Source organism: Callorhinus ursinus, unplaced genomic scaffold (genome assembly GCF_003265705.2).
Source record: "Callorhinus ursinus isolate GAN/ISIS: 27379988/994484 unplaced genomic scaffold, GSC_fseal_2.0 scaffold26, whole genome shotgun sequence".
Classification (NCBI taxonomy): domain Eukaryota; kingdom Metazoa; phylum Chordata; class Mammalia; order Carnivora; family Otariidae; genus Callorhinus; species Callorhinus ursinus.
In genome coordinates, this window is record NW_027397088.1 from 10653257 (window position 1) to 10680917 (window position 27661).

Here is a 27661-nt window from a genome sequence, read left to right on the forward strand (position 1 = left end):
AAGAAACAGGCAATAGTTGACTATTTAAAGTTTGCAATGAGGGGCACCTGGGTGGCTCAGTCGTTAAGCATCTGCCTTTGGCTCAGGTCATGGTCCCAGGATCCTAGGATCGAGCCCCGCATTGGGCTCCGTGCTCGGTGGGAAGCCTGCTTCTCCCTCTCCCACTCCCCCTGCTTGCGTTCTCTCTCTCACTGTGTCTTTCTCTGTCAAATAAATAAATAAAATCTTAAAAAAAAAAATAAAAGTCTGCAATGAGACTGGAATTTTTAGATTTGTTCATTTTAGAAATATTTGAGACAGCCACATTTCTAAGTGCTAGAGATATAGCAGTGAACAAAATAGACCCAAGTTCCTACTCCCAAGAAGCTCACATTCTAGCACTACCAAATAGTCTTAAGATTAAATGACCACCTGTCGATATCATGTAATGTAAGAGCCTCGTTCCCAATTGTTAGTTTACTACATGATACAAAATCTGTCCTCCAAAAGGACAGAGGAAGAACCTCAAAAGACAGGGGGACTTGGCTTTAGTAATAGAAATAAGCCCGGTAAAAATACAAATAAATATAATAGGAATTGAGGAATACTTTAGAGATATGGAAAAAGCCAATACGTATATCAGTTCTTGCTGCTTCCTTTAGGGTAGATTGTGAACTTCAGTGTTTGGACTGTGGGGTCATTCACACCTTGGTTGCAATTTCAGCACAAACATCTGGGTAAGTCCTCATCTTTAAAACCTCAGTTTCTCTTATCTGCAAAATGGGTTTAACAATAGATTGGGTTGCATAAGGTTTGCACTGATAGTGTATATTAAGCATATTGTGAAGAACTTGACACACTGCAGGCAGTCAATTACACCTTACTCTTCCTCTCTGCCAGAGACTATGAGACACAGTGATAAAGTGAATTTCCACACTGAAGGCCTTGAAACCCCTCGCATCACTCTGTAGCAATGAGTAGAGGCAAAATAACATCAAATAAATTTAATGGAAACTGAGCTGTCTTCAAGGAAATAAATCAAGCCTGGATTAACTAATACTTCTGGAAGAGATGTTTTGAAGAGTTGGAGAAACCTAACACAGAAGAAAACAGATAATAGAAAACAGATAATAGAAAACAGATAATAATAAAAACATTATTATAGTGATAAAAATGGTTATAGCATAGAATTAGTTCCTCCATGCAACCCACTATGCTCAGCAATTTATACACCATATTATTTAATGCTCACAAAGTCTCTATGAATTAGGTATTAGATTCCCATTGTACACATAAGGGAACTGAGGCCAGTGAGAATAAGTGTTTTCCTAAAGCATTGAACCCTTAGCAGAACCAGACCACTGCCGAGAGTGGGATGCATGGTCAGTGACCACCCATGCCATTCATGGAAAGCCATTTGCAATCTAGGTTCTCACAAGTCTGGGGGACCTCTTGACCAGCAGAAGTGACCCTGTCAAGAACTGACAAAAAAAATAGTCTTCCTCCACCTAACATAATGGAAAACTTTCTAAAACTGCATAATATAATATATTCTCTGATTATTCCTTATTAATGGTAATAATCAATAATCAATAAAAGCAATCATGTTCAGGCTCTAGTTTTCCTAAGACTACTCCTTCCTATGAGTTATTAAAATCATTTCAATTTTTTGATATTAAATGTCACATAGAAAATAACCTCTTGCAAAATGTTGGGTTCATCATATTTTAAGAATTAATACTTTAGGTCATTTTAATCAGTTTCTGATATATGTAGTTTTCAGAAAGCACTTCAGGGAAGAACACTGTGGCCATGACTAATAATGACAAGAATATGAACTATATTCTTCATATACATATTGGAATCAGAACATTACTGAAGTACTTTACCATCTTAAGTATTTAGGAAGCTTTAAATAAAAAATAAATTTGCCTATTTCACTGAAATTGAGCATCCTCTTTTCAGGCATAAAACTTCAAACTTATTAATTTCATGGCTATATTTTAAAATGAGTGCCAGTACCAGCTAGCTGCCTACATGATAAGTGTCTTAAAATTTCAAGAAGAGGCACTAAATTTTTCACAGTATTTGTGTTTCATTCTCAGGGTAATAAAAATATGCCACCCCTTTTAATAATGAATAATAGATTCTCAGTTTGATTTACATGCATGGATTAAATGTCATGTTTGAAAAGTTGCTATTTTATTCATATTGGATTTCCCTCCAGTAAAACAAAAATGGTGCCCATCTACTACTATAATAATGATACCTTGCCACACTGATGTATAAATATTAACTGGTTGATAGACCTCTTAAAATTCTATAGATATATGAAGTAGCCTGATAGTACAGTGAGTCTAAGTAAGGTTTTCCCTGGAGCTTCTGAGGTACCTATGTGTGCCCTACAATTAGCCCAAACCCACCTACCTACAATGTGACTGCCAGAGGGATGAGAGAGCCAGACCTTATTTCAATGATGCCAGATTTACACACTGAATTCTAAAAGGTTAAAATCTATCATTGCTTCTTGTTTCCCACTGGAAAAAAAGAGGACTATTCACTGTCACCACTTCTTCATGAGCCCCTGGAATCATGTTCTAAGGTGGCCATAGCAAAGTACCATGGGCTGGGTGGCTTAAAAAACAGAAATTTATTTTCTCACAGTTCTGGAGGCTGGAAGTCCAAGGTCAAGGTGTTGGCTAGGCTAGTTTCTTCTGAGGCTTCTCTCCTTGGCTTGTCTCCCTCACATCGGTCTTTCATTGGTGTGTGTCTGTGTCTTAATCTCCCCTTCTTATAAAGACAGCACCATATTGGATTAAGGCCCACCTTAACGACCACATTTTAACATAATTAACCTCTTTAAAGACCCTATCTCCGAATACAGTCACCTTCTGAGGTACTGGGATTTATGACCTCGGCATATGAATTAGGAGGGAGGGGTGCAAAATTCAGTCCATAACAGGCCCCTCTCTATCCACCCTCATCTACCACATTTACTTCCGATATGCACGTGGCATAACTAAAGGACAGCCATTTCATACAAGATCCAAATGTCTTTTGGGTGATTCAAAGCTGAATTTAGAAATAAAATGATTCTTTTTTTTTTTTTTCCCTTTAAGCACACAAGGTTCTCTTTAAGCTACCCAAGCAATTTAAGGAGAGGGTCCTGACTTTATTCCTCCAGCTCTTGAGATAGTATTTGGTAATATGAGGAGCTACATAAATAAGCTTTTCAGTTACTTATTGCTGCAAAAATTAGTGGCTTGAAACAACATTTTACTAAATCTGCCGATTCTGTGGATCAAAAAAAGAGGTCTGATTGAGCAGAGTGACTCATCTATTCCACACAGCATCAGGGGGGGCCACTTGATGCTATTTAACTGGTGGCTGGGCTGAACTGAAGGGTCCAAGATGGCTTCTCTCACATGCCAAGCACAGTGGCAAAGACAAATAGAAGGCCAGTCCCTGCCCATGAGCTCTCTCCTACAGTCACAGGGCCTCACCTTCTGGTCTCTCCAGCAAGGTAGATTTTTATGAATTCTTTTACATAGCACCCCAAGCACCTAAGGGCATGGCTTCCAGTAAGACAGGAAGTGAAGCTGCCAATCTTTTAAACTCTTTTAAAGCCAGAACTTACACCGAGAAACTGACAACATCAGTTCTATCATATTCCATTGGTTAAGCAGTCACAAACATTTCCCCCCTCAGAGTCAAGGGGAGGAAACATAGATCTCGCTTTTCAGTGGGGGGAATAGGAAAGAAGTTACGGCCATCTTTAATCTACCCCAACATGTTATTGGTAACTGAGAGAATGAATAACAATATGCAAAATATGTCATGCAATACAAATAAAATTAATATATTTGGCCATGTACATTACAGTGACCTTTGACTAACCCAACAACTTCCATCTGAGTTAACACCAAACATGAAGATTTCCAATAATTCAAGCAAGCTAATGTGAATTCAGAAATGCTACTTGCCAGGTTTTCATATTTTTTATCTCTTATTACTTGTAGTTTTTCCTAAGTCTTCAGTGCTTACTTATTTATTTACTAAACATACTTTTCATTTGCACAGTGAATGAATAATTTAAACAACTTTGGTTAGGGCGCCTGGGTGGCTCAGATGGTTAAGCGTCTGCCTTCAGCTCAGGTCATGATCCCAGCGTCCTGGGATCGAGTCCCGCATTGGGCTCCCTGCTCCTTGGGAGCCTGCTTCTCCCTCTGCTTGTCTCTCTCTCTCTCTCTCCCTGTCTCTCGTGAATAAATAAACAAAATCTTTAAAAAAATAAATAAATAAATAAACAACTTTGGTTAGATGGCAATGACTAATAAAAGGAAGGTAAATGTGTATGCAGTTAATATAGCTCCAGAACAGGGGTGCATGCTTGCTGAGAGCTAGATTTTTACATATACTTTTTAAATTCTATGATTTTCTTAATAAAGAGCTTGTAATTGCATTCTATAATTAGAAAGGCCAATAGAGCTATTTTCACTTAGAAATATCAAAAACTAATCTGGAGAAATGTTTGCTTGGTCTTTAAAATAATCAAGTTTACAGTTAATATAACATCAAACAGGTGTTCTCAGGGAGGTCCCCATGCATGTCTAAGTACCCAGGAAATTCTCAGAGGGCATTCCACTTGAGAATGAGCTTTGTTGAATTTGCTCATGCTTCAAGGAAGTGAGTTTATGAGCTCACTTCTCTCTCTAGAAAATGTTTACCTAAAATATTGGGTTTTTTTATATTAAAGAAGAGAGACAACAAAAAATAAACATGAAATTGTAAAACCATAAAACACTGATATTTATTTTCTTACTCATTACCAGTGATGGGCTCCCCATTTATAAGTAATGTGAAAATCATATCTCCTCCTCCGAATTGGTTTGTTTCTTCTCAATCAGGTCTATTTCCATTTTAGAAACTACTGTTACCAAGATTTGACTCTTAAAATTATCTTGACATTTCCTTGTACTTATTTTTGAAAAACTGAATTTACATTAAACTCATTGCATCTCTATAACTAAAGTTTCACATTTTGTTTCCTTTTTTTTTTAAAGTATCTATTGAATACCTACTATATACAAGCACTATATGTTCCGACAAACACACCAATAAACATGATATGGCCTCTGTCCTCAAACATGTGAAATCTTGTTGGAGCTCATTCATGTGTATAAACAATAGCGTGATTGAGTTTGAGATTTGAAGGATAAGTAAGAGTTAACATTGGGGACAAATGCCCAATGGCACACCAAACTGGAAGGATATCTGGAATTGAGCTAAGAGAGTTGGGTACTTGAGCTTGGGTACATAATAGGAAGTTTGCTCTATTTAATGAAGGTAAAGACTGTGGACAGAGGCTGAGGCCACATGGCCAGTGTCTTTGAATCCACGGCAAGGACTTTGATTTATCTAAAGAGCAATGGAAAGTCAACAGATGTTTCAAAAGGGAAGTGTTGTAGTGATGTGATGAAAAGACCACTTTCACTAATGATGACCAAGGGAACACTGGTGACCCCCCTGGGGTTAGTGAAAAGCCCTTTTTGGAGGTAGAAAGGAGTTGGGTATCCAGAGTTATAGAGCAAGGGTTTCATTGTCAACCCTGCCCTGCAAAGATGTTAGGTAACTAGCATTATTTCTCTATAATGCAGTGTCTCATCTGTAAAATAGAAATATTAATGTCTACCACACTTATTTCTTTTGAGGTTAAATGCCATAATATTAGTGAAAACTGTACACTCTACCTGGGTCTAAAACACTTCACTGGTTTTAGAAAGGGTGGACTTAACCTATAAATGTTCACAATTGCTCGTTCACCCTTTCGAACAATATAGTCATGGACATGTTAGAAAGAGAAATAATGACATACTTTATTTAACCAAAACTTCATTTTAGGCATATATTTGGGGTTTGTTTATTTTTTGTTTGTTTTTTAGAGCTGGTTTGTTCTTAATTTTAAAATACTTTAGTCCTTGAAGCATGTCAGCCCTGTGCTGCACTATATAACATTTACCCTAGACCACGACCCTATTGGTGGTAAATAACATCATAAAATCAACCAGGTTGGGCTTCTTGTGATGACTATTTTATGTGGAGATCACAGAGGCACAGGGAGATTAGGTGACTGCTCCAAGTCACATTACTAAGTAGGTTTTGGAAGCAAAATTCAATTCAAGGTAAAGAGCACACACTTAACCACCATTCTACCAGGTCTTGGTCCCCCGTTTTTATTCTTCATACTCGAATATACAAGAAAATTTTCTATGATAGTATTTCTAAAAGATTTTTTTAAGTAGTTAAGAGGTATTTATTTTCCTGAATCCAAAGACAGCCTCATCCAGCCTCAAATAAGTACAGAGCAGATCCTCTTGAAGGTAAGATACTAAGAGATATCTGCTCATTGTGATTGTCATGTAGAAAGAAGCCTATGTTGTTACATTTTGTTCTATGAGCTTCCTTTTCCTGTAGCTTCTCTGCTATAGTGTGCTTTTTAAATACCAATGATGGCAAATAACCGACTTCTTTCTTAAAAAATCCTCAAATGGCCACAACTTATTGTAAGGCACATTATTTTTTGCCTTTAAACTAGTACTTATAAAATTTCATCATTCACACACTGACATGTGATTCAAAAAACAGATGTGCTTATCAAATAAAATGGGGTTAAGTACCATCAAAATTGAGTGATTTTTTTCCCCCCTTGTTGACACAGACCTTCAATCCAAGACCTGGTTTTCTTTTCTTTGTGGTGTAGGGTAATGTGAAAAATGAAATATGTAAGCCCAAATTGAAGGAAACCATGGTCTTAATGGAATCATTAGAGAAATTGTTCCAGAATGCTACATCCTTCCAGAAATAATAACCCTGTAATGTCAGCAAATTTGGAGTCAGCATGGGTTACCTGCTCCACACAGACGGCCTGGTCATGTTTGTTAGAGCTGCCTGAGGCTTAGCCCAACTTGAGCACATGACCTTTCAGAACTCTTTTTTTAATTCATTAATCAATGTTCTTTGCCTGAATTTTGCTGGTTTTGCTTCTTTAACCTATTATTTGTATCCTTTTTTCTTTTAAGTTGGCCAATCCCTGTACCCAATGAAAAAGAATTATAAGCATAGCAGTTTTATCTAATAATTAACAAACTGTTCTTTCAGCTCAGATGCTATTGCCAAAGTACAATAATAATATTTTTAATTGTCATATTTAAATATCATCTTTGAATAATGACATATTTTAAATGATAATGTGAAAGCAGTTATAATCATCACAATTCTTAATTTGTGACTTTTTAAAAAGTAGTTCAGTATATTTTCTATTTCAATTTTCTATACAGCACTAAAGATTTCTTGTTTATTTATCTGCATAGATTAGAATATTAGAAACCAAATACAACTGAAGACATAGTCAAATTTTTCACCAAATTTTCAGAGGATCAGTCCAATTTTCTTATAATAAGATTTTCCTTATATAATGGTTTTCTATAGTTTCTCATCTTTGCAATTATAAACAAAATGGATTCCCACAACAGTTTAAAAAAGGTTTCAAACAGTGCTTTCCAACTGTGGTATTCACATCTTGTGAAAACAGAGATGTCTTAGCCCCAACACTTGACTCATTAGTTGGAAAAATAATCATTTACTTGTACAAATTATACAATAATTTATTCTTTCTTCTGCTATTCAAAAGCTCTTAATTGCCTAATATTTTATTAAAATTGAATAGAAAAGGCATAGTGTTTATTTTATGTTCCTTTGGAAAATTATAAAACATTTCAAATCTAGAAGATTCAAAAGAATAATACAAGATGGCATTAGTCCTTTCATTTTTCCTTGCTCTTGAAAGATATTTCTTGTTAATTCTTTTAGCAAGGCTATATTGGTTGTGGGTTGAACTGTGTCCCCCAAAAGAAGATATCTTGAAATCCTAACCTCCAGAATCTCAGAATGTGACAGGATTTGGAAATAGGATCTTTGTTGATTTAACCAAGTTAAGGTCATTGGGGTGGGTCCTAATCCATTATGACTAGTGTCCTTACAAAAAGGGGAAATTTGGACTCAAAGACAAATACACACAGAGGGAAGATGTGAAGACACGCAGGGAGATGGCCACATGAAGACAGACGATAGGAGGGATGCATCCACAGGGAACGCCTGGGGCTACCAGAAGCTAGAAGAGAGGTACAGGACAGTTCTTCCCTAGCACCGAGAGAGAGAGAGAGAGAGAGAGAGAGAAAGAGAGCAAAGGTCCTACTGAAGTCTTGCCTTCAAACTTCTGGCCTCCAGAATTGTGAGACAATAAAATTCTTTGTTTTCAGCCACTAAGTTTATGGTCCTTCACTATGGCAGCTTTAGGAAGCTAATCTAATATTCTTAGTCAAAACAGTTTCTATTCATTTGGAACATCCCCCTGTGCCAACTCTTGAATGATAGGTTAGGTAACTATCTTAAATTTTCTCCCAGGACCCTGAATATATTGTTCAATTGTCTTCAGTCCTCACGACTGCCATCTGCAGCTCCATCACTATGTGTCCACCTGCGGATTGATTTTACTTTGTCCTGCTCACAATTTTTGCTCCCTTAATCTGAGAGTTTCTGCCAAGTCTGGGAAATTAATAGCTGTTACATCTTCGTATAATGTTTATTCCCTCTTTTTCTCTGTTCTCTGCTTCTGGAAATATTATAAGCTGCATGTTAGACCTTCTCTTCTAAATCTTTCCAAATCACTTCAGTTTTTTCATCTCTTTATCTCGTAGGGCTGCAGTCCAGGCAAGGTCCTCAGATCTGGCTTCCAGCACATTAGCTCTCTGCTTAGAGGCTCTAATCTATGTAATATATCTTTTGAATTTTTAATTTCAACTACTATATATTTTCCATTATAAGAGTTCTATTGCCAGGTTAACAGGAGAAATAAAATTTTAAACAAAGCCGAGAGAAAGAGAAATTTCTTATTATTTCCCTCTATTGGTGGGCAGATTATTATTTTTTTTTTTTTGTCCAGTCTATCCTTTTTGGGCTAGTCTTGAATATCCTAGTTTGATGCAGGAGACTTTCTTTCAAAACTCCATATCTAATGGGCCCACGGCCTCACCTCCTGAATGGCCATTAAAATCCAAAGTTTTAGCTACCCAAGATTGATCATCTCCCCAGTTAACTCACTGCCCTGTCTGGTTTTCAATTTCTTCTTCATTTCGGATAATTAAGATCCTTTTCCCTCTTGAGTGTTTATCTATGCATTTAAAAGCCACTGGCTCATATCTCATCTAGAATTTCCAGGTATTTATAGAACCTAACCTGAAAACAAAATATGCCTTTGGCTCCGGCTTCTGGCCGGATAGTAGACTAAGACAATCGGAATATTTAACTTAGTTTATCATCCTGCAAAAACTGAAAGACAAAAGGCATATTTGGGGGGGGGCATATACCTTCTCAAAGATCCTCGCTTATGCATTGTTGATGAACATGATCAACAAAGAAGGCAATATTTTCTATTTGAAAGATTTCCAGGATAAATGTCAAAAGACAAGTAGGTTCCAAATGTCTCTACCAAGGAACTATTCCAAAATCTTCAGGCAAAACAAGCTTAAGTCTCAAATCCATAATTTAATTAAATATGATTCTTACAGTAACTCAAAAGGGGGAGGGAGTTGTTATTACCCCATTTCACAGGAGAGGACTGAAGCTCAGATTTGTCAGTCAACTCATTGTTTCTGATTAACTCCACCTTGCAATACAGGAAAACTAATATTAAGATGTGGAATTATTTAAACAAAATCTAAACGATAGTATCTGGAAGTAGTCTTGTAGATGTTTGGGATAATATTACTTGGGGCTTACCAATATATCTGCTGCCTCCTTTGGAGACTTCTCAAACCCTTTTCACCTTAACCTTCAAATATTTACCTCCTGGCACAGCCTGAGGCCAAAAGGAAGTCAGCTTTGATACCTCGTAACATTGTATCCTCATTCCCAGATCCATTAACGAGGTAAACTTACATGTGGGTAATGCAGGCCTTTCCTCAGCATTCTGGGTGCTTCTGTAATTAGGATTTGCCCTTCCTTTTGGGCAATGTTTTCTCAGTCCGTCCTTTCTGCATGAGAAGAGATGACCATCTCCCCCCTCCGTTAGCACTTGTAAGATGCCCTGCACTCTCAAAAGACCTCATGAAGCCAATTTCTCCTGTTCCTGGAGTTACAGTAGAGATGACCCTGTCTTAGACTTGCATTTTAAAAGTAGTGACATAAATATCTTAAATGTCCCAGTATTAATTGCATACCCAACGCACATTTATGTGTTTGTGTATGTGTATTCCTATTATTAAAAAATTGCCTTTCTGGAAAACTTGCTGTTTTAACTGTCAGTCTCCCACAGACGGCCAGCAGAGTGACTGGCAGGCTGAATTGTGTGGTTAGTGAAAAATCTGCTGTTATTGGGTAGAACCCAATGGAATGAACAGGACTTTGAGCAATAGCATTTTTATTCTGAAATCAAACAGCCTCAGATGACTTCTCTTTCCTGTCAAGTTCTGGAGGTTTTGGTGCTTTTCTTGTTTCTGTTTTTGTCCTGAAATTTGTACTTTTCCTATATACACTGAATGCGAAATAGCCTAGTGCCCTTCTTTGGGGATCCAGGATTTTGTTAGGTGATACCAAGGGATGCATGTAATTCTGTGACATTTTGTCAGCCTGTTAAAGAGTAAATTTTCCTTGGCTGTGGCAGGAGGTAATTATTTTTGTTTGTTTGCTCCTGACACAGGGGAAGAAAATTTGGGGTTGTTATTTCAACTATTCCAAGACACTTCTTATTCTTTTTGGCAGGAAGGGAAAAATGCATTTTACTATTGAAAGAAGGGCCGGCCTCTGCTTTCCCCTACAGACTGGATGCACTTTTTTTAATGCTGAATATTTTTGCAACAACAGCCACGTAGTGGTTCTGCCCCTCTCCCTGAAGCCGTCCTTAGTACACTTCTTCAGCCCTCCTGGCATTTGATCTGCAGCACTGTTAGGATCCTCTGACAGCAGGCATGGAATATTCTCAAAGCAAACACAGCAATATATGTATGTGACTTCTGCCCTAGAGTTCACACTCTGATAGCCAGAGCCAGAGATGGGCCTCTAAATCCATAATAACAATAATAAGAACACTTTCTATTGCCTTTTAACATCAAACAATTAATTATGCAGATGGTTCTAAAAAGCAAGCTCCTGAAATGATGTATTCTGTAGCCTAACTCCATGTGTTAAAATTTCAGGTACTTAATTAAAATGTACCAAAAGAATGCAACAGCTCACTAGGTATTGACTGAATTCTTTTTAAAAATAACTAAAATTTTAGGTCTCACCACGTTTCTGAAATTTCTCTGAGGTGAAGGGTGAGAACCAAGACCTCAGCTCAGGGACTGAATTACGTCTGCTGCTTTCTTAGAATGCGTCCTCAAAGTCTGATTCCATGGAGGCAGTGGGTTCCCCCAGGGAAAAATGTCCTCTCTGTCCAACCCAAGACTAGCTCCTCTCACGGGTATTCCCTCCCCCCCCTGCCCCCGGCCCTTCACAAGGCCTTTGGGATCCGTCATTAGAGGAAAAAAAAAAGTTAACTGACATTGTTCTCAAGCAAATGTCAGTTTAAAAGTTACTTGCCATATAAACATCCATCATATATATTAAAATGAACGTCCACTGGATAAAAATTTATGGAGTTCATTATCAAAGAAACAGAATAATTATAACAATGATAATAAAAGAAGGCTCTGGATTCCTACTACACACTGGCACTGGATTTCCACAAGTATTCTCTTAGTCATTTCTCACAATGTGTCGGGTAGACCCATATTATCCCCATTTCACAGATGAGCCAACTGAGGTCTGGTTCCCCAGTGACTATTGTCAACCAGGATTCCTTTTCGCTTAAGGAGAATGCTGTCCCAGGAAGAGTTGAGGTCTCTGTCTTAGAGAGACTTCTAGAGGTCTTACCACCCTCATCGACACTACCAATTCTCCAAACCATATAGAAGTGGACCATGGATACATTTTAGGATTAAGCTGTGACCTTCACTGAATGTCTGGTTAGTACATGGCTCACAATAGTAGGAGGGTTTGCTTTTTGGTTTTCACCCTTGCCAACTTTCAAACAGAGAGGTCATCTGACCCTCTGCTCTTTATTATTCACTGGTGTGCATTTTATGAAGTCTAGATCTTTTCTATTTCTTAAAATTCACTACAGAGTGGTTGCTCATTAATAAAACAAAAACAAAAACCAACCAACAAAACAACAACAACAAAAACACTGTCCTCAAGAAGCATAGATATCTAACAAGTAAAGGTGGCAAAAAAAATGGAGGTTGGTAATTTTCTTCTTGGACCCTACAAGTAAGTGATGGCCTCCTAGGTTTGTAGTTCATAGATCTCTGTACAGAATGGCTCATTTTTTTTATGGTTTCACATCCCATTTTAATTTTTTCAGTTGGTCAGGATAAATACAATCCATCATCTGAAGAGTATATTCATGTGAATAATACATTACAACCCTTAATGAATTACCACATGCTAAAATTAATTAAAAAGATACCTTTTAGCACAAAACCTAAGGAGAAGTGGGGAAAGAGAGCACTTCTATATATTTTAGAGAGAAATTAGGTTTTTTTCTTAAATATCACTCTGTGATACCTATATTGACTCTCAAGATGTTTGTTTTATGCATTCAAATTAATAGTATACAAGGCAATTCTATATTTGTGAATAGTCAGTGCTCATGCCCAACGTGCAATGTGTCAGCATGCGGTAAGGGTCCTGGGACTAACCCAACCTCCTTTCTTTTTCTTGGGCTGGAGTTTCCTGGAACATGACCCGGAGGAAGCTGAGCCTTCCCTCTCTGCTTCCAAAGGTAACTTGATGATCTGCTTCTCATCCCTGCATCCAGAGTCACTCTTTAATCTTACCCACCTCTTCCTGTCTTACTCAGTACCATCTTCTCTGCAATCCCTTTGCATGGTAAACACATCCCCCTATATCCATAATACATTTTCTGAACAGTCCTTCCAATTTCTCTTCTGTCCTAAAGCTTGGTTCTCACCTAAAATCAGCGTCCCGGGCTACCTACACACATATGCATGTACTACACACCAAATAACACACATCCTCAATCGCTCAGCACAAAATTCCTAAAAAGATGAAGAACTATATAGACCAAGCATCCACATTATATGGTCTTGATACATAAAGATAGCATTTTCATTTTACACTGGATTTAGAGTGTCCATTTATGGCCCACAACACATGCTTGGTGCAGAGTAGGCACTCACTGGGTATTTGCTGAATGAATGAATGATTGAATGAATGAATGAAATCCTTTCTGTTTACTACCCAAAGTTGAATACCTAAAGCTACATCAATAGGGATGAAAAAATGGACAGATAGGAAGCATGGGGAAGCTACTTAAAAAAGTGTTATGTGTGCAAAAAGACCAGCTTACCACATAAAGGCTTTCATGGAAATACAGCCCTACATCATAAAAGTTTCCATCATGCCTCACTGGATGTGTTCTGGTCTTCAGCTGCTCCGTTTGCCTCCACTGCAAGGCACAGCCACCTGGTCGACCAAGCAAGGACACTCTGAGGAGGTAAGAGCCTTGGGGAACCTTGTTCTTGAGGCCCCTTATGCATTTCATCTGTATTTGAAGATGCTGAGGCACCTGACCCTGCTCAACCTAAAGACAAGACAGGTCTTTGAAATACACAGAAACTGGGTAAAACCACGCAATTAGCCACAATGCGCTTCTCGGGGGTGGGGGGGAAATAGACAATTATTTTCACTCAACCTGTAATTGTCAGGTATTAGCAAAGATAACAGAGGAGGACACATGATATATAATTAGGAGGTCAAAAGGCAAGGCTACCAATTATGCCAGGGAAAGTTTAGCCAATTTTTAAGCATGGTATGTTAATGATCTGTGACATCAGAAACCACTCATCTATTATAATAAGATAGAATTAACAGGAAACCAACACTTTTTAAAACCACACATCATGCTTCTTCAAGGTATCTGGGATGGGTGAACATGGGCAGTGAGCTTCAAACTCAGAGTTTGAAAGGTAAAAGCCCTTACCTCTGACACTAATCACAGACCATATGACACTGTAGGAGAGGAAACATTTTTTTCTCTACCCTTCATGGTCTTTGCTGGACTACAAATTAAATTTACATGAAACAGATTAACAGGAGAAAGAAGTCAAAGTTTTATTACTACCCAGGGAGGCCCAGTAATGAAAGGGAAACCTACAGAAATGACCAAGGCAAGCAGTTTTTCCACCTTTTAGGAAGAGAGACAATACACTTGTGAGAAATTGACAGGATAAAGAAAACAGGTGTTTGAGAGTTTTAATGAGGAAGGAATTCTAAGCAAAATTTGGGTGAGGTAGTAGATTAGTAAAAATAACAAGGTTTCTACAGCTTTCTCCTCTTAAAAGTTCCAATCTCTGGTGATAACATCTTTTCACTTCTTAGTACAGGGAGGGTACCTTCCATATGGGAAACTGATTTCCTGTGTTCAGGGGGACAGGGGAGGTTCTGAGTGGTCTTGCACTGGCTGTTTCTCAAGCAGCTTCAAATCAAAATAATCACTGTGCCATTGTGGTACATTTTAGGCAGCCTGCCCTTGGCCCATAGACCACGTGGAGGAGGGAAGTACAAAGTAGGTCAGACTAACATCTCACCCAGTAGATAGTTTTATTCAGTTTCAACATGAGGTCCACTTGCCCCATCAGCTTCAAATGAGAATAAAAAAATAAAGGAGGGGGTAGCATTTGTATGCGCTTTAACTTATAACTTAGCATAAATTGTATGTAGCAAGAACATGATTCAGGCATATTTTATGGGACATCTGAATTTCATTGCTTACCTTCAGCTGACAGAAATAGGCCATTTTCATTTTTAGTAAGTGCTGGAAAGTTTATACAAACTGATAAGATTTTTAATGGACTTGTTTCAGATTAAACAAAAAACTGGGATTATTAACAACTCAAATGTCATTAAGTCATGTTTTCTATACTCACAAGTCGCAAATAGTCTTCAGAATAATTTGACTTCAAAGAATTCTCCATTACATTGTGCTTAAAGCAAAAAATAATGTCATTTCTAGAAGCAGGTTACTCTCTTGGCTACCAGAGTTAGTAGCACTACCCATTAATCTGCAGCCAACAGTAAGTACTTATTAATCCTGCCTTGACTTTTATTTCATGAGCGATAATATATATTTCCATATAGATAGTATGCTTCTGGAATCAAATCACAGTTAAACAAACAGCGAAAGTTGCTGAACTTCTTTTGTTTTTTCATATAAGTCATACTTAAAAGCTAATCAGAACAACAATTATTTTTGGTTTAATTAGAAAATCTTAATTAACAAAAAAGACTTAACCTTAATATTTTGGTTTCCAAAAATACTTGAAAAATTAACACCAAGTGAATAAATAAAACAATCTCTTTAAACCTCAAGGCAGGATTACTGATGCAGGCAGACCGAGTTATTAAACACATTCTAAATTAAATGCCTCTATGAATTTTATACTGAAATACATTGTGATAGTTTTGCATGCCAAATGTGACATTTTGTATTTTAGATTCATCTTCTGTAGTAATTTTGGAAATGTCATACAAACAAAGATTTTGTCATTTACCAATGGAATTACTATGCATGGCCGCTTAGCCATCTCTTCGCTGGCTCTTGTGGTTGTTTCAAGTCAGCAAGCCATAAAAAATCTTTATCTCTCTGAAACACAGCAATTTGGAAGATAATCGAATGGTGACTAGGGGGCAGAAATGCCAGTCTGAGGAATTATACCACAATCTCTCTTGCATTTACAACCTTCCTCAAAGCGAGTGTCAGATGAGGAGGGAAAGAAGACAGAAGATCCATCAAATCTCAAACCTTGTCACATTTGCATGATGGCAGCCCTGCCTCACTGTCTAGTGAGAACCCAGCCTGGCACCATGGACACCGTGGACATGAGGAATTCCAATGGCTTCACAACTGAGAATTTTAGCCATTCTATTTTAGCAAAGACTTCTCAAAAATATTAACTGAGACCTGCTGAAATTCTGTTTCTCTAAAGGGTCCCACGGGAGGAAAAGCACAACAGGAAGGGGAGTCAATAACAACTGATCTCATCACTTGGCATTTTGCAGCAGAGAAAAAGTTCATCATGAGAACCTCACCTTCCAGCAAGGTCCTGCTGCTCCCTTTGATTCATGAGTTACTTCTGGGAGGCTGCAGAGCTTGGCTGCGCTGTCTTCTTTACAGACATTTAGGTCTGCAATTAATGGTTGACTTGGCGCTCTGCAGCAGTTACAAGAAGAGGGGAGATAAAAGGAACAGAAATCAACAGTGGGCATAATGAAAAGGTTTGCCTTTGGAAACACAATACAATTTGATGTTTTCCTTAAACATTGTGTCAGATTAGCTGAGAACTAGATAAATACCACATTGCCACCATTGATTAAAGTTGGGGAGATGAGTAGCTTTTGAAATGGGATCCTACAAAATACAAGACTCACAATATTCAGTACTGATCTCCCAACAATTAAAATGTGGCTTGTTTCAGAAATTACCAGAAGATCACATATTTGGTAAGACTTTTCACCACTTCATTTTCTACCCCCAGCCCCTTCCATCCTATAAATTGATAAAGAGACTCTGGAATGGGGAAATCATTTAAATAGATGAATAGCTGATATGACATAAACTTTTTCTTTTCTTTTTTTGATGCAATGGTCAGAGATCAAGATCTATTTCTACCCTCAAAATGTTCCCCAGGCTTTTTTTTTTCTTCTATTAACATTTACTGACTTTATTTGAGCTTCTTTTTTACTATTTATTTATTTATTTTAAGCTTCACGCATCCTAACAACATTTGCCTACTTTCCCATATTCATTTGAATTAAGAAGGATCTTGTATTTCACTTCTTCTGACTTAAGCTTAATTCCATCAGTAGGGCCATCTGTGACAATGACTGTACCCCCACCAGAGGAATGGCCTTTTTGGATCTCGCAGCTGATTTAGTTTCTTGTGATAGAAATGATTTCCCTTAATTTGGTTAGAGCTACATTGACACAAGTGTTCATTAGGACACCCATTTGCTGGCAATTCAATTTCAAATTAAATACACTTTGTTGTAAATTTTATTACTTTTAAACTACTGTATCTATTGTCTTTAATGGCCCTATTATACAGTTATGAAGGTAAACAGATTTCATTAGTAAACATCAAACATGTTATGTTAACCAGAGTGAAATGGTTTCCTCAGTTTCTTTCTTTGGTCTCTTGGTAAGCATTGTAAGGAACTCATGAAATACCCTAAAAACTTAATCTAAATAATCAGATGCTGAATTCATGATTATCATGCTAAAGGAAAAAAAAAAAAGATCCTTAGTTGCAATCCCAGTTCTTTGTAATTAAAGGTTTTCTAAAAATAACTTCCTTAGTTAAAATGGAACATGCACATCAAAAGGTTAATACACAGCTTTAACATGATATTAGGTACCTAGAGTTAAGTCTAGAGATTTGTGTCCCCTTGGAGCAGTCATACCCTGGACCAGGAGCCAGACCAGACCAGATATGAGCTCATTTTGAATTAGGTCCTATTACTAGTCTTTTTTTTTTCACCTCATATCCAGCACTTAATAATTTTGTGATTATATAAATATATGTTTACGTTTGCACATTATACAAAATTTGATTATATAAAAAGCCCCCCAAAAGTCATCCATTAGTCCACAACTCAGAGATAAACACTGATAAAATACTGAGGTCTATTCATCATAGCTACGTAGCTAAATACATCTTTTTTTCTCCTTTCAAAATAAGGTCAATGATGTAAATGTTATTTTGTCACCCATATAATGCACTTTGTACATTATAGGCATTTTCCATGAGATTAAGGTTTTCTTCTACAGCATAATCTCTTATTGTTGGGTATTTAGGTTAATTCCAAGTCTCACTATTATAAGTTAGCCTATAATTAAGTCTCTTGCATATAATGTCTCGTCTACCTCCCTGGCCATTTTCCTGGTCTGAAGTCCTAGCCCTAGAAGTACAGTGATCAGGGCTACTACACTGAGTGTTGACTGACACCTCAGCATTATATAATCCTGCCCTCATGGCCTGTTCTCTGGGGCACTGAATACTCTTCACAGAGAGACAGGTCCCACTCCAATTGATATCTTATTTTCTCTGCTAGTCAGATTAGAAATTAAGTAAAATGACAATGAATGAACAGCACTGATGTCTACAACAGGATTTCTCAACCTCTGCCCTATTGATATTTTGAACGACATAACCTTTGTTGTGGAGGCTGGCCTGGGCACTGTAGAATGTTTAGCAAGATCTCTGGCCACTGCCCACTAGATGCCATTAACAGACCCTTTCCTAGTCCAAGTTGCGACAATAGAAAATGTCTCCAGACATTGCTAAATGTCCCCTGCAGCAAAATCGATCCCTGTTGAGCACCACTGATATATGTATGAACAGTTATTACTGAATGCTTAGCATGTTCAGGGCACCCTTTTAAATATGTTATATCTATTATTTCATTTAACCCTTATGATAATCCATCAAGGTATTCTTATTTCTGCTTCACTGATGAACTGATGCTGGAGAATGTCAACTATCTTATTTGAGGACCCAAGATTCAAAGTGAAACCATCCAACTTGAAAGTCCCTCTGAACCTACACCTACTGCTTCTGCATCTCCTCTTCTGACATGGAGAAGAAGCAACTGCCACTCCCAGATCTTGGAAGATCCTACCTCGGCTCAAGGATGTAAGTACTTCCTGAGAGTTAAATGAAACATGGCTCCCAGCTATACCACCATTCACTATAATGCCCCATCCCCAACAGCCGTATATGAATGAAAGGGCACAGACAAATTTCAAGAGGAAAGGAGGTCACAGTTTCCACAAACCTGATCCTTAGGGTGAATCAAACTAGGGGTGCCTGGTCCCTATAATTGACCCATATTTAATCGATAGCAAAATAAACAAAAGAAAAGAAAATGCCTTGAATCTACCATGAAGGAACATACTTCTTGAATGTTTTGTCAGTCTTTAAACAGGACATAGGAATGTACTGATTGAGTCCTTCCCCTTCAAATTTCAAATCCTGCATCAAAGAAAACAGAAATGAAATAAAATTGATTAAAAATACACTTGAAATGTTATATGCAAAAGTGGGCTTTTCTAAGACTTGGATACGCTTACTCTGAAGGTTAAGGCTCCAGGAGACAAATAAAAACATGGGAGTTATACCTTTAGCAGCCACCTTTTATAGAATATGACTTTCCTCACTCTGCTTAGTTACTTTTGACCAGGAAGGTGGAGAAGATAATAAAGAACATTAAAAAAGGAGGAAAAATGTTTGGTGGATGCAAGCCCAGTTTTCTTTATCTCTATTTCTCTCTCTCTCTCTCTCTCATGTACACACACACACACACACACATGCACACATACCACATAATGGTATACTCATACCACACAATGGAACACTTAACAAAGTGTAAACAGACATATGGCTGAATGTGTAGGATACTAAAGATGTTAATAATAATTATGATCGTATAATTTATCATCCAATCCAGGACATTTTGGTAGGCAAAGAGGAAACAATTATTCTAGGACAACAGGCATAACCCAGGACTACCCCATGCCCAACATAATGTATAGCAACCCTATTAATAATACTCATCCAGATGTTCTGAAAGGATATCATAGACAAATAGCAACACATTTTGAGAAGATGAATGTTGAGGAAATGAAAGAAAGAAAGAGAGAGAACTCAAGGGAATGAAAGAAAAAAAGAAAGAGAGAGAACTCAAGGGAATGAAAGAAAGAAAGAAAGAGAGAGAACTCAAGGTGGAAGCTTCAGTCCTTTATAACCTAGCCTTGGAAAAGACATAGCAGCACTTCTGCTGTACGCTATGGGTCACACAGTTCAACCCTGGTACAGTGTAAGAGGGAACTACAAAAATGTGCTAATAGGAGGCCAGGATCCTGACTCCATAGCAATCACGAAAGCCAAACAAGCAAATGTTGGCAATTGCTTAATTAAGTCTAAAGGTTGGAATGATTCTCCATGGGTCTCAGCTTTGTCCTCTGGACACCTGGTTCCACTCCATGGATCTTCCTTGCTTTTTTCATGAAAGCTAGCCCATATTTGCAGCTAAGTCGTTTCCTGCCAGTAGATTTGGGAGTCCAAAGACACCTTTATTTTGGTTTCTCTCTGTCTCTTTTAGTTCAAGCAGTTGATTTTTCTGCTTATCTAATTCCATTTACAACTCTGTGGGTCTTCTGTGAACCTTAGCAGAGTTCACTTCATTAGACAAAAACCAAACCCACAAATCTCTTCAAGGGAGGACCTTCCCTTCCACAGGCTTCCACTGAAAGATGCCATGTTATGTAGATAAATAAGGTTCTTAATACAGCTCTGCCAAGAGGACCTCTAAAATAAGTATGTGAGATCTAATAAAAAGTCTAATTCTACTAAGTAAATCTTTTTTTTTTTTTAAGATTTTATTTATTTATTTATTTGACAGAGAGAGACACAGCGAGAGAGGGAACACAAGCAGGGGGAGTGGGAGAGGGAGAAGCAGGCTTCCCACTGAGCAGGGAGCCTGATGCAGGGCTCAATCCCGGGACCCCAGGATCATGACCTGAGCCGAAGGCAGATATTTAACAACTGAGCCACCCAGGCACCCCCACTAAGTAAATCTTCTTAAATTTATCACATGCTGATTAGCAGTGAGATTTCATAACAATGCTAATATACATTTATTGAGCACTGATACCCTACAAGGCATTGTATTATATTCAGTCTCTTATTCTATGGCTATCATTATGGTTTTGCTTTATACCAGACACAATGCTAGAAACCAGGAATACAGTGGTATATAAAGATTTATATTATAGTTGACATTATAAAGTCATCTTTCTAGTGAACACTATAAATAAAATAAACTTGGGAAATGAGTAAAACAATGTCAAGGATGGTAAGAACAATCCAAAGAACAGTCTAGGGAAGACTTTTAGGGGACAAGGTTGTGGGAGGAAGGTTAGGAAAGAGTGATTTTTTTTAAATGAGATCTAGTAAAAGAATAGTTTAGCCATGCAAAAAGTGAAAGAAATTAATTGCTCTAGGTAGAAGGAACAGCACATACAAAGGTCCTGAGGTAGGACATAGTTTTATATATTTAAAAAGAAGATCAGTGTGGTCTAAGTACAGCCTCAAAGGCTGTCCTATATATAATCAGTGATGAAATCTTAAAAATATTAAATGCATGTTTATTTATTCCTCTCTCCTATAAATCATGTTTCTCAGCAAAATTCAGCTACTATAATTCCAGACAATTGGAGGGGGAAAGGTCTTCTCAATGTGGAAGACCTTAAAAAGGAATCACAACTGGGGTGCCTGAGTGGCACTGTCAGTTGAGCCTCCGACTGTTGATGTCAGCTTAGATCACCAGCTCAGGGTCATGAGATCAAGCCCCAAGTCAGGCTCTGTGCTCAGAGTGCAGAGTCCGTTTAAGATTCTCTCTCCCTCTCCCTCTGCCCCTCCCCACCAAAATAAATAAATAAATCTTTGAAAAAAAAGTCACAACTAGAATGCATGAGGCAGTGGAGAACATTTCCCCTTTTGCTCCCAGTGGATTATGAACTGGAGAAGGAGGTAAAAATAAGAGAATCAAGCAGCCAAATGTGCACACATGGTATCTTCCTCCCCACCCCAACCCTTCTTCTCCAAGGCAGAAATCCTGCAGAAATTGCAGAAGTGTGAGACAGTTTGAGGAGAAATCAAAGGTCAGAAGGGCCATGTCAGGCTTTCAATTAAAATTCTGAGAAGAGACATGTTCCATGGTACCTCATGTACCAACATGGCAGGTGTGGTGTTAGTTAACCGCATTAGAGTAAAATGGGTGCTTTGCTGTGGTTAATCGCCAAGAAGGCCCAAGTTTAGGATCTATATCAGTGAGGGTCTCAGCAGAAACATATGCATTCTCAAAATTAGATGACTGGAGGAAGAAGATTTGTTTACAAATGTATTATTACAAGGCTGTGGATTTAGGAGCAGGCTGTTTCTACTGTTAGGCTTGAAGGGATGAGGAGACAGAGTAGTCACCAGACACTGGAAGGAGAGTTATATAAAGTCATCTACTCTCGAGTAGAATGGTAACCCTGGGTGGAGGGATGGAGGCAGCTTAATGCAGGGAGGGAAGAACTCTCACGTGACCTCTCTTCTCCCCTTCCTTACCATTAACAACACTCCCCATTTATGGAAAGCAACCAGACGCCATAGGGAACAGGAGCCCTACGGATGTGCCCTCACAGTTTAGTCTTGTGTGACAGAGAATACTGTAGATTTAGCCTGGCAAGCTTACCAAGGAGCAAATGTGTATGTAGAAAAAGCTGTAGGGTGAACCACTTCACTAAACTAGGAAGTCTTGCTGATGAATTGAATGAGGAAGATAAGGGGAAATAAAAAAACAAAAATGAATTTCAAATTTCTGGTCTGAGTCAATTAGTGTTCTCTAGTGCCGTTTACTGGGATAGGAAAAATGGGATAGATAATGCAAACACAGTTGTTGTGGGGTTTTTTTTTTAAGATTTTATTTATTTATTTGAGAGAGTGAAAAGAGCACGAGCAGGGGGAGGGGCAGAGGGAGAAGCAGACTCCCCACCGAGCAGGGAGCCTGATGAGGTACTTGATCCGGGACTCCGGGATCATGACCTGAGCTGTAGGCAGATGCTTAACCGACTGAGCCACCCAGGCGCCCATAAACATGGTTTTGAGGGACAAAATATCAGCTTCCAGGTTGGACGTGTTAAATCTGCAGTGTTTTTGTGATACCCGCATGGCAATGGTAAGTAGGAATGAGATACAGGAGTCTGACAGTAAGAGCAGAGGTCAGAGGTTCTGGCTGTCACCAGCAACATAATGGAATTTAGGTGATGGGAATGAGTGAAGCCATCCTGAGACCCTTCTAAGCACTTCTGTAGGCTTTGTCAATTGATGCTGATGCTCTGAGTGTCAGACCAATTTCGCAGATGGATAAATTGAGGCTTAGAGTGCTTTAGGTACTTGCCCAAGGTTGCAGCACGTGGTGGAGACTGGAGCCAGCTCTCTGTGGTTCCAAAGCTCAGCTCTTAATCCATGTAATTGGTCCTTCATGTAGTCACCTTGTCGTTTTAGAGGCTACATGCATAGGGTAACAGTTTTCTTCACTCACTTGACCCCATATAGTTTCTATTATTAGCCCTTAACTAACATCCTTGTAAAAACACCTAAGGCTTGGATCAATGGATATATATATGGTCCTTTGGAAATGAATAGAATGGGCTAAACAGTAAAACTTTATTAAAACTTATGAAATTTTCCTTTGCACCAAATATTTTCCAAAAAAGATCAAACAGAGCAAGCCCAGTTTGCAAAGAGAATGAATGCCCTCATGGAGCCAACTATTTTCAAATCCTCTCAAGTACTCGAGAAGCATCAATTATTTATTAACAGTGAACTAATTAAAATTTATCACCTCATTAAGGAAGATTTTATCACAAACTTTATGATGTAACAATTATTTCATGCAGGTTTGGTCATATTTCTTCTTCCATATAAAAATATTCTTTTTTGTATAGAGTTTATTTCAAATACTTGGCAACCCAGACTTTCCACCATATCCTATTCATCTGAACAAGTGATGGCTTGTTATAATGGAGGATTACACAGAGAACACTTTGGCAAAAATTATCAGTAAATATTGTTGCTAAACCAGAAATTAAGATAGTTATGTTCTGCGTATTCATCCAACATCTAAACAAAATTCAAAATATTCCTAATTAGCTATAGCTAAAAAATTTAAATATTGACTTTCCAAAAATATGTCTTCAGATTTTCCTAGTCTGAACCACCTTTTCTAACAAAAGTATGAAAGAATAACACACAAGGAGAACAAGATTGCTCTAGATGCTTCTATATTCCAAAAAACAACATAGGATAATGGCTCTAAATGTTGCTTTTTCATAAATATCCATAAATCCTCAAAAACTATTTCTATTTCCTTAACTCTCTCTCTCTCTTTTTTTTTTTTTTTGACAAGTAATGTAAGTCACCAAAGAACCAGTTGGATTCTGCAAACTGAGTAGATACCTATTTTTCATTTTATCTAACAGTGAATACTTTACTGGGATGTTATTATTCAAACTCTTTTTGCCTGTGGTAATGGCTAGCATAGGGAAGAAGAAAGAAATGAAGGACATAATTCAATTTCATCTAATATTTGTTGAGTATCTGTAATGTGCTAGACACTAATCTATGGAAATTCTATGTAATAGTTGCCAAAACCTCACATTAACTATTCCAGGTAAACACTATAATTATCCTCATTTTTGAAGTGAGTAAACTGAGTAAATCAAGGTTAGATCAAGCCTGGAGAGTTGACCTCCAGAGCACATGTTCCTAATCCCTATATTATGGAGTTCTGAGTTTAATAATATTTAACCATATATTAAATGATTTGAACCAATTTTCTTTATTCAAAAGCAATGCTTAATAGGCAAACACACCATATGAGAAATCATTACCACACAATTACATATTTAGAAATAACAAAGACTTAAGTTTATATGGAAAATCATCTCTATACTAGAATTTCATATATCAAATTTATAAAACAGTAATATTAAAATTGCCTTTGAATTTAATGTCAATTTTTCAATTTTTTTTCTAAAAACTTAAAACTTACATGAGCCATGCCAACCAATATAAGCAATATATGAAAGTAAAATCCTGCATGAAAAATGCATGATCTACATTTCTATGAGGAATTGCTGTCTCTGGTTATTTAACTATTTTAATTTTCTCTCATTTTTCCAAAAAATTACACATTTAAGTACATAGGTACTAGCAACTTTAACATATGTCAATCTTAAATATATATATATCACTAAACATATACATGGAATATCTATATATGATATAATTAGTAATTCTATGATGATTGAAAATGTAAATATGTCATAAAAATAAAAATTCCAAGTCAAATCATAGGTGAGAGTGGAATTATCCTTTGAAGGGCACAAACTTATGAAAACAATTCACTTTAAATATAGCATTCATAAAGTTACTTAGATTGAAGGATTAACCTAATAGGCATCAAGCTAAAGAATAATAGGCAATAATGCCTTGGAAAATTTAAATAATTTAATCTTGCCAGATGAAATCCATAAAAATGTCTAGGTGCTTTGAACTCTGTATTAACATTTTTCAAATATCAGAGTGAAGAGTGAGGATACGCTATGGTTGATAAAAAAACAAAAAACAAAACAAAACAAAAAAACTCCCAAGAGTCTTTCTTTAAGAAACAATGAAATTTGTCTTTCCATTCTACATCATCTTCTACTCAAAGCTCATGGGAGTCAGATCCCAGACCCTTAGAAGAATGGCTTTTCTTGGAGTGCATGGGTGGCTCAGTTGGTTAAGCATCTGCCTTTGGCTCAGGTCATGATCCAAGGGTCGTGGGATCAAGCCCTGCATCGGGCTCCTTGCTCAGTCGGTTGTCTGCTTCTCTCTTTCTTTGTCCCTCCCCCCCACCCGCATGTGCTCTCTCTCTTGCTTGCTCTCTCTCTCAAGGGAATAAAAAAGAAAAAAGAACAGGTTTTCTATTAATATGTAGGAGAATATAAAATATGAAGACATGGGTTCAGAAAGTAAGAAAATCTAAAGTTGAATTTCCAAGAAATATAAAATCAAATATGAAACAAATATTTGGTATGATCCAGAGTAGGGGAGATACTGAGAAATACCTGAGGAATAATGCACCACTTTACAGACTCATGAAAGCTTTCAAAACATACAAAGTTCCTAAATTTATTTAATTTTCAAACTATTTTTAATAACTGCTTTACTGAGGTATATCTTAGAATCATGAGAAAAAAAATATTTCTGATGTTAAATATAAAATCATGCCTTTAAAAGAAAAGAATAAAATCATACCTCTTGACTTTCAAGTAAAGTATCTACCAATGACCTAATACCATGAAAACTCTTTCTACAGTACCCTGACTTATTATTATTTTATTTTTATTTATTTATTTATTTTAGGGAGAGAGAGATAAAGAGCATGAGCAAGGGGGAGGGGCAGAGGGAGAGGGAGAGAGAGAATCTTAAGCAGCCTCCATACCCAGCAAAGAGCCTGATGCTGGGTTCGATCTCACAACCCTGAGATCATGACCTGAGCAGAAATCAAGAGTCAGATGCTTAACCACCTGAGCCACCCAGGTGCCCCTACCCTGTCTTTTTAGAAGAAGCTATTTAGGGTGACAAAATAATGGTACTTGGTCAGGGAAAGTTCTACTTTATGGAAGAATTACAGCTAATAAATTTAAACAAAGTGGTAGAATATAAAGCCATAATTTTGCAATTCTTAATGAAATTATTATTTCAGGCAAGGATTACCGACTGATAAAATAACACTAAAAAGTGAATGGTTGATGAGGAAGTCGATATTGTTTGCTACCAAAATAATACCACACAGATTTTTATTTCAAAGGGAAAATAATAGACGAGTCAAGCTACCATCACCTTAAACCAATGACCAATTCTTGCATCATAAATGATGCAATGATCAGATATTATTCATCTCTGGCTGTGTTCAAATAGGACTTCACAATATTGTCTCCAGTGTTTTCCAGCCAAAGATATTCATCTTGAATTCAGTCAGCACCTTTGATCAACTTCCATGTTATTGGAAGTACAGGGAATAAGAAAACAGGCTAACGCCACCAGATGGAAGCAATTTCACAAGTCTGTCTATAGAATGTGTATGGTACATCTGACCCAGTCAACATGTCAGGCTTGACTTAACAGGACCCAAGACGAGATGCAGTGCATGGTCCTGATTAGGTCCCAGTTTGGACAAAAATATAGTAAAGGGCATTCTGGAAATAATTGGTGAATTTGAGTATAGAACGGATATTACATAAAATTAAGGAATTCTTTTGAATTTCATTAACTATGTTGATAGCATGGACTATGTTCTTATATTTTAATGGCATAAAGAAGTTTACTTTGGGGGTGGGGGCTGGCTCCACACGCCTCTTACAAAACCAACATAATGATTTATGAGCTCCCCCTCTTCTTTTTTTATTTTAATTTTTTATTGTTATGTTAATCACCATACATTACATCGTTAGTTCTTGATGTACTGTTCCGTGATTCATTCTTTATGCATAACACCCAGTGCTCCATGCAGAATGTGCCCTCTTTAACCCATCACCAGGCTAACCCATCCCCCAACACACTCCCCTCTAGAAACCTCAGTTTCTATTTCAGAGTCCATCGTCTCTCATGGTTCATCTCCCCCGCTGACTTACTCCCCTTCACTCTTCCCCTCCTGCTATCTTCTTCTTCTTTTTTTTTCTTAACATATATTGCATAATTTGTTTCAGAGGTACAGACCTGTGATTCAACAGTCTTGCACAATTCACAGTGCTCACCATAGCACATACCCTCCCCAATGTCTATCACCCAGCCACCCCCACTCCAGCCACCCTCGGTTTGTTTCCTGAGATTAAGAATTCCTCATATCAGGGGCGCCTGGGTGGCTCAGTTGTTGAGTGTCTGCCTTCAGCTCAAGAATTCCTCAT

General features: G+C 37.5%; 1 protein-coding gene across 1 annotated transcript in view; it reads right to left on the reverse strand.

The window, feature by feature from the left end:
* The window catches only part of LOC112838136 (uncharacterized), a gene marked incomplete at its 5' end in the record, with an annotated part of 234215 nt that overhangs the window by 135819 nt on the left and 70735 nt on the right, over positions 1–27661 (reverse strand). Inside the window, 3 exons of the mRNA XM_073877665.1 lie at positions 13448–13681; positions 16189–16309; positions 19054–19130. Coding sequence (XP_073733766.1) covers positions 13448–13681; positions 16189–16309; positions 19054–19130 — 432 coding nt within the window. The remainder of the gene's footprint in view (positions 1–13447; positions 13682–16188; positions 16310–19053; positions 19131–27661) is intronic.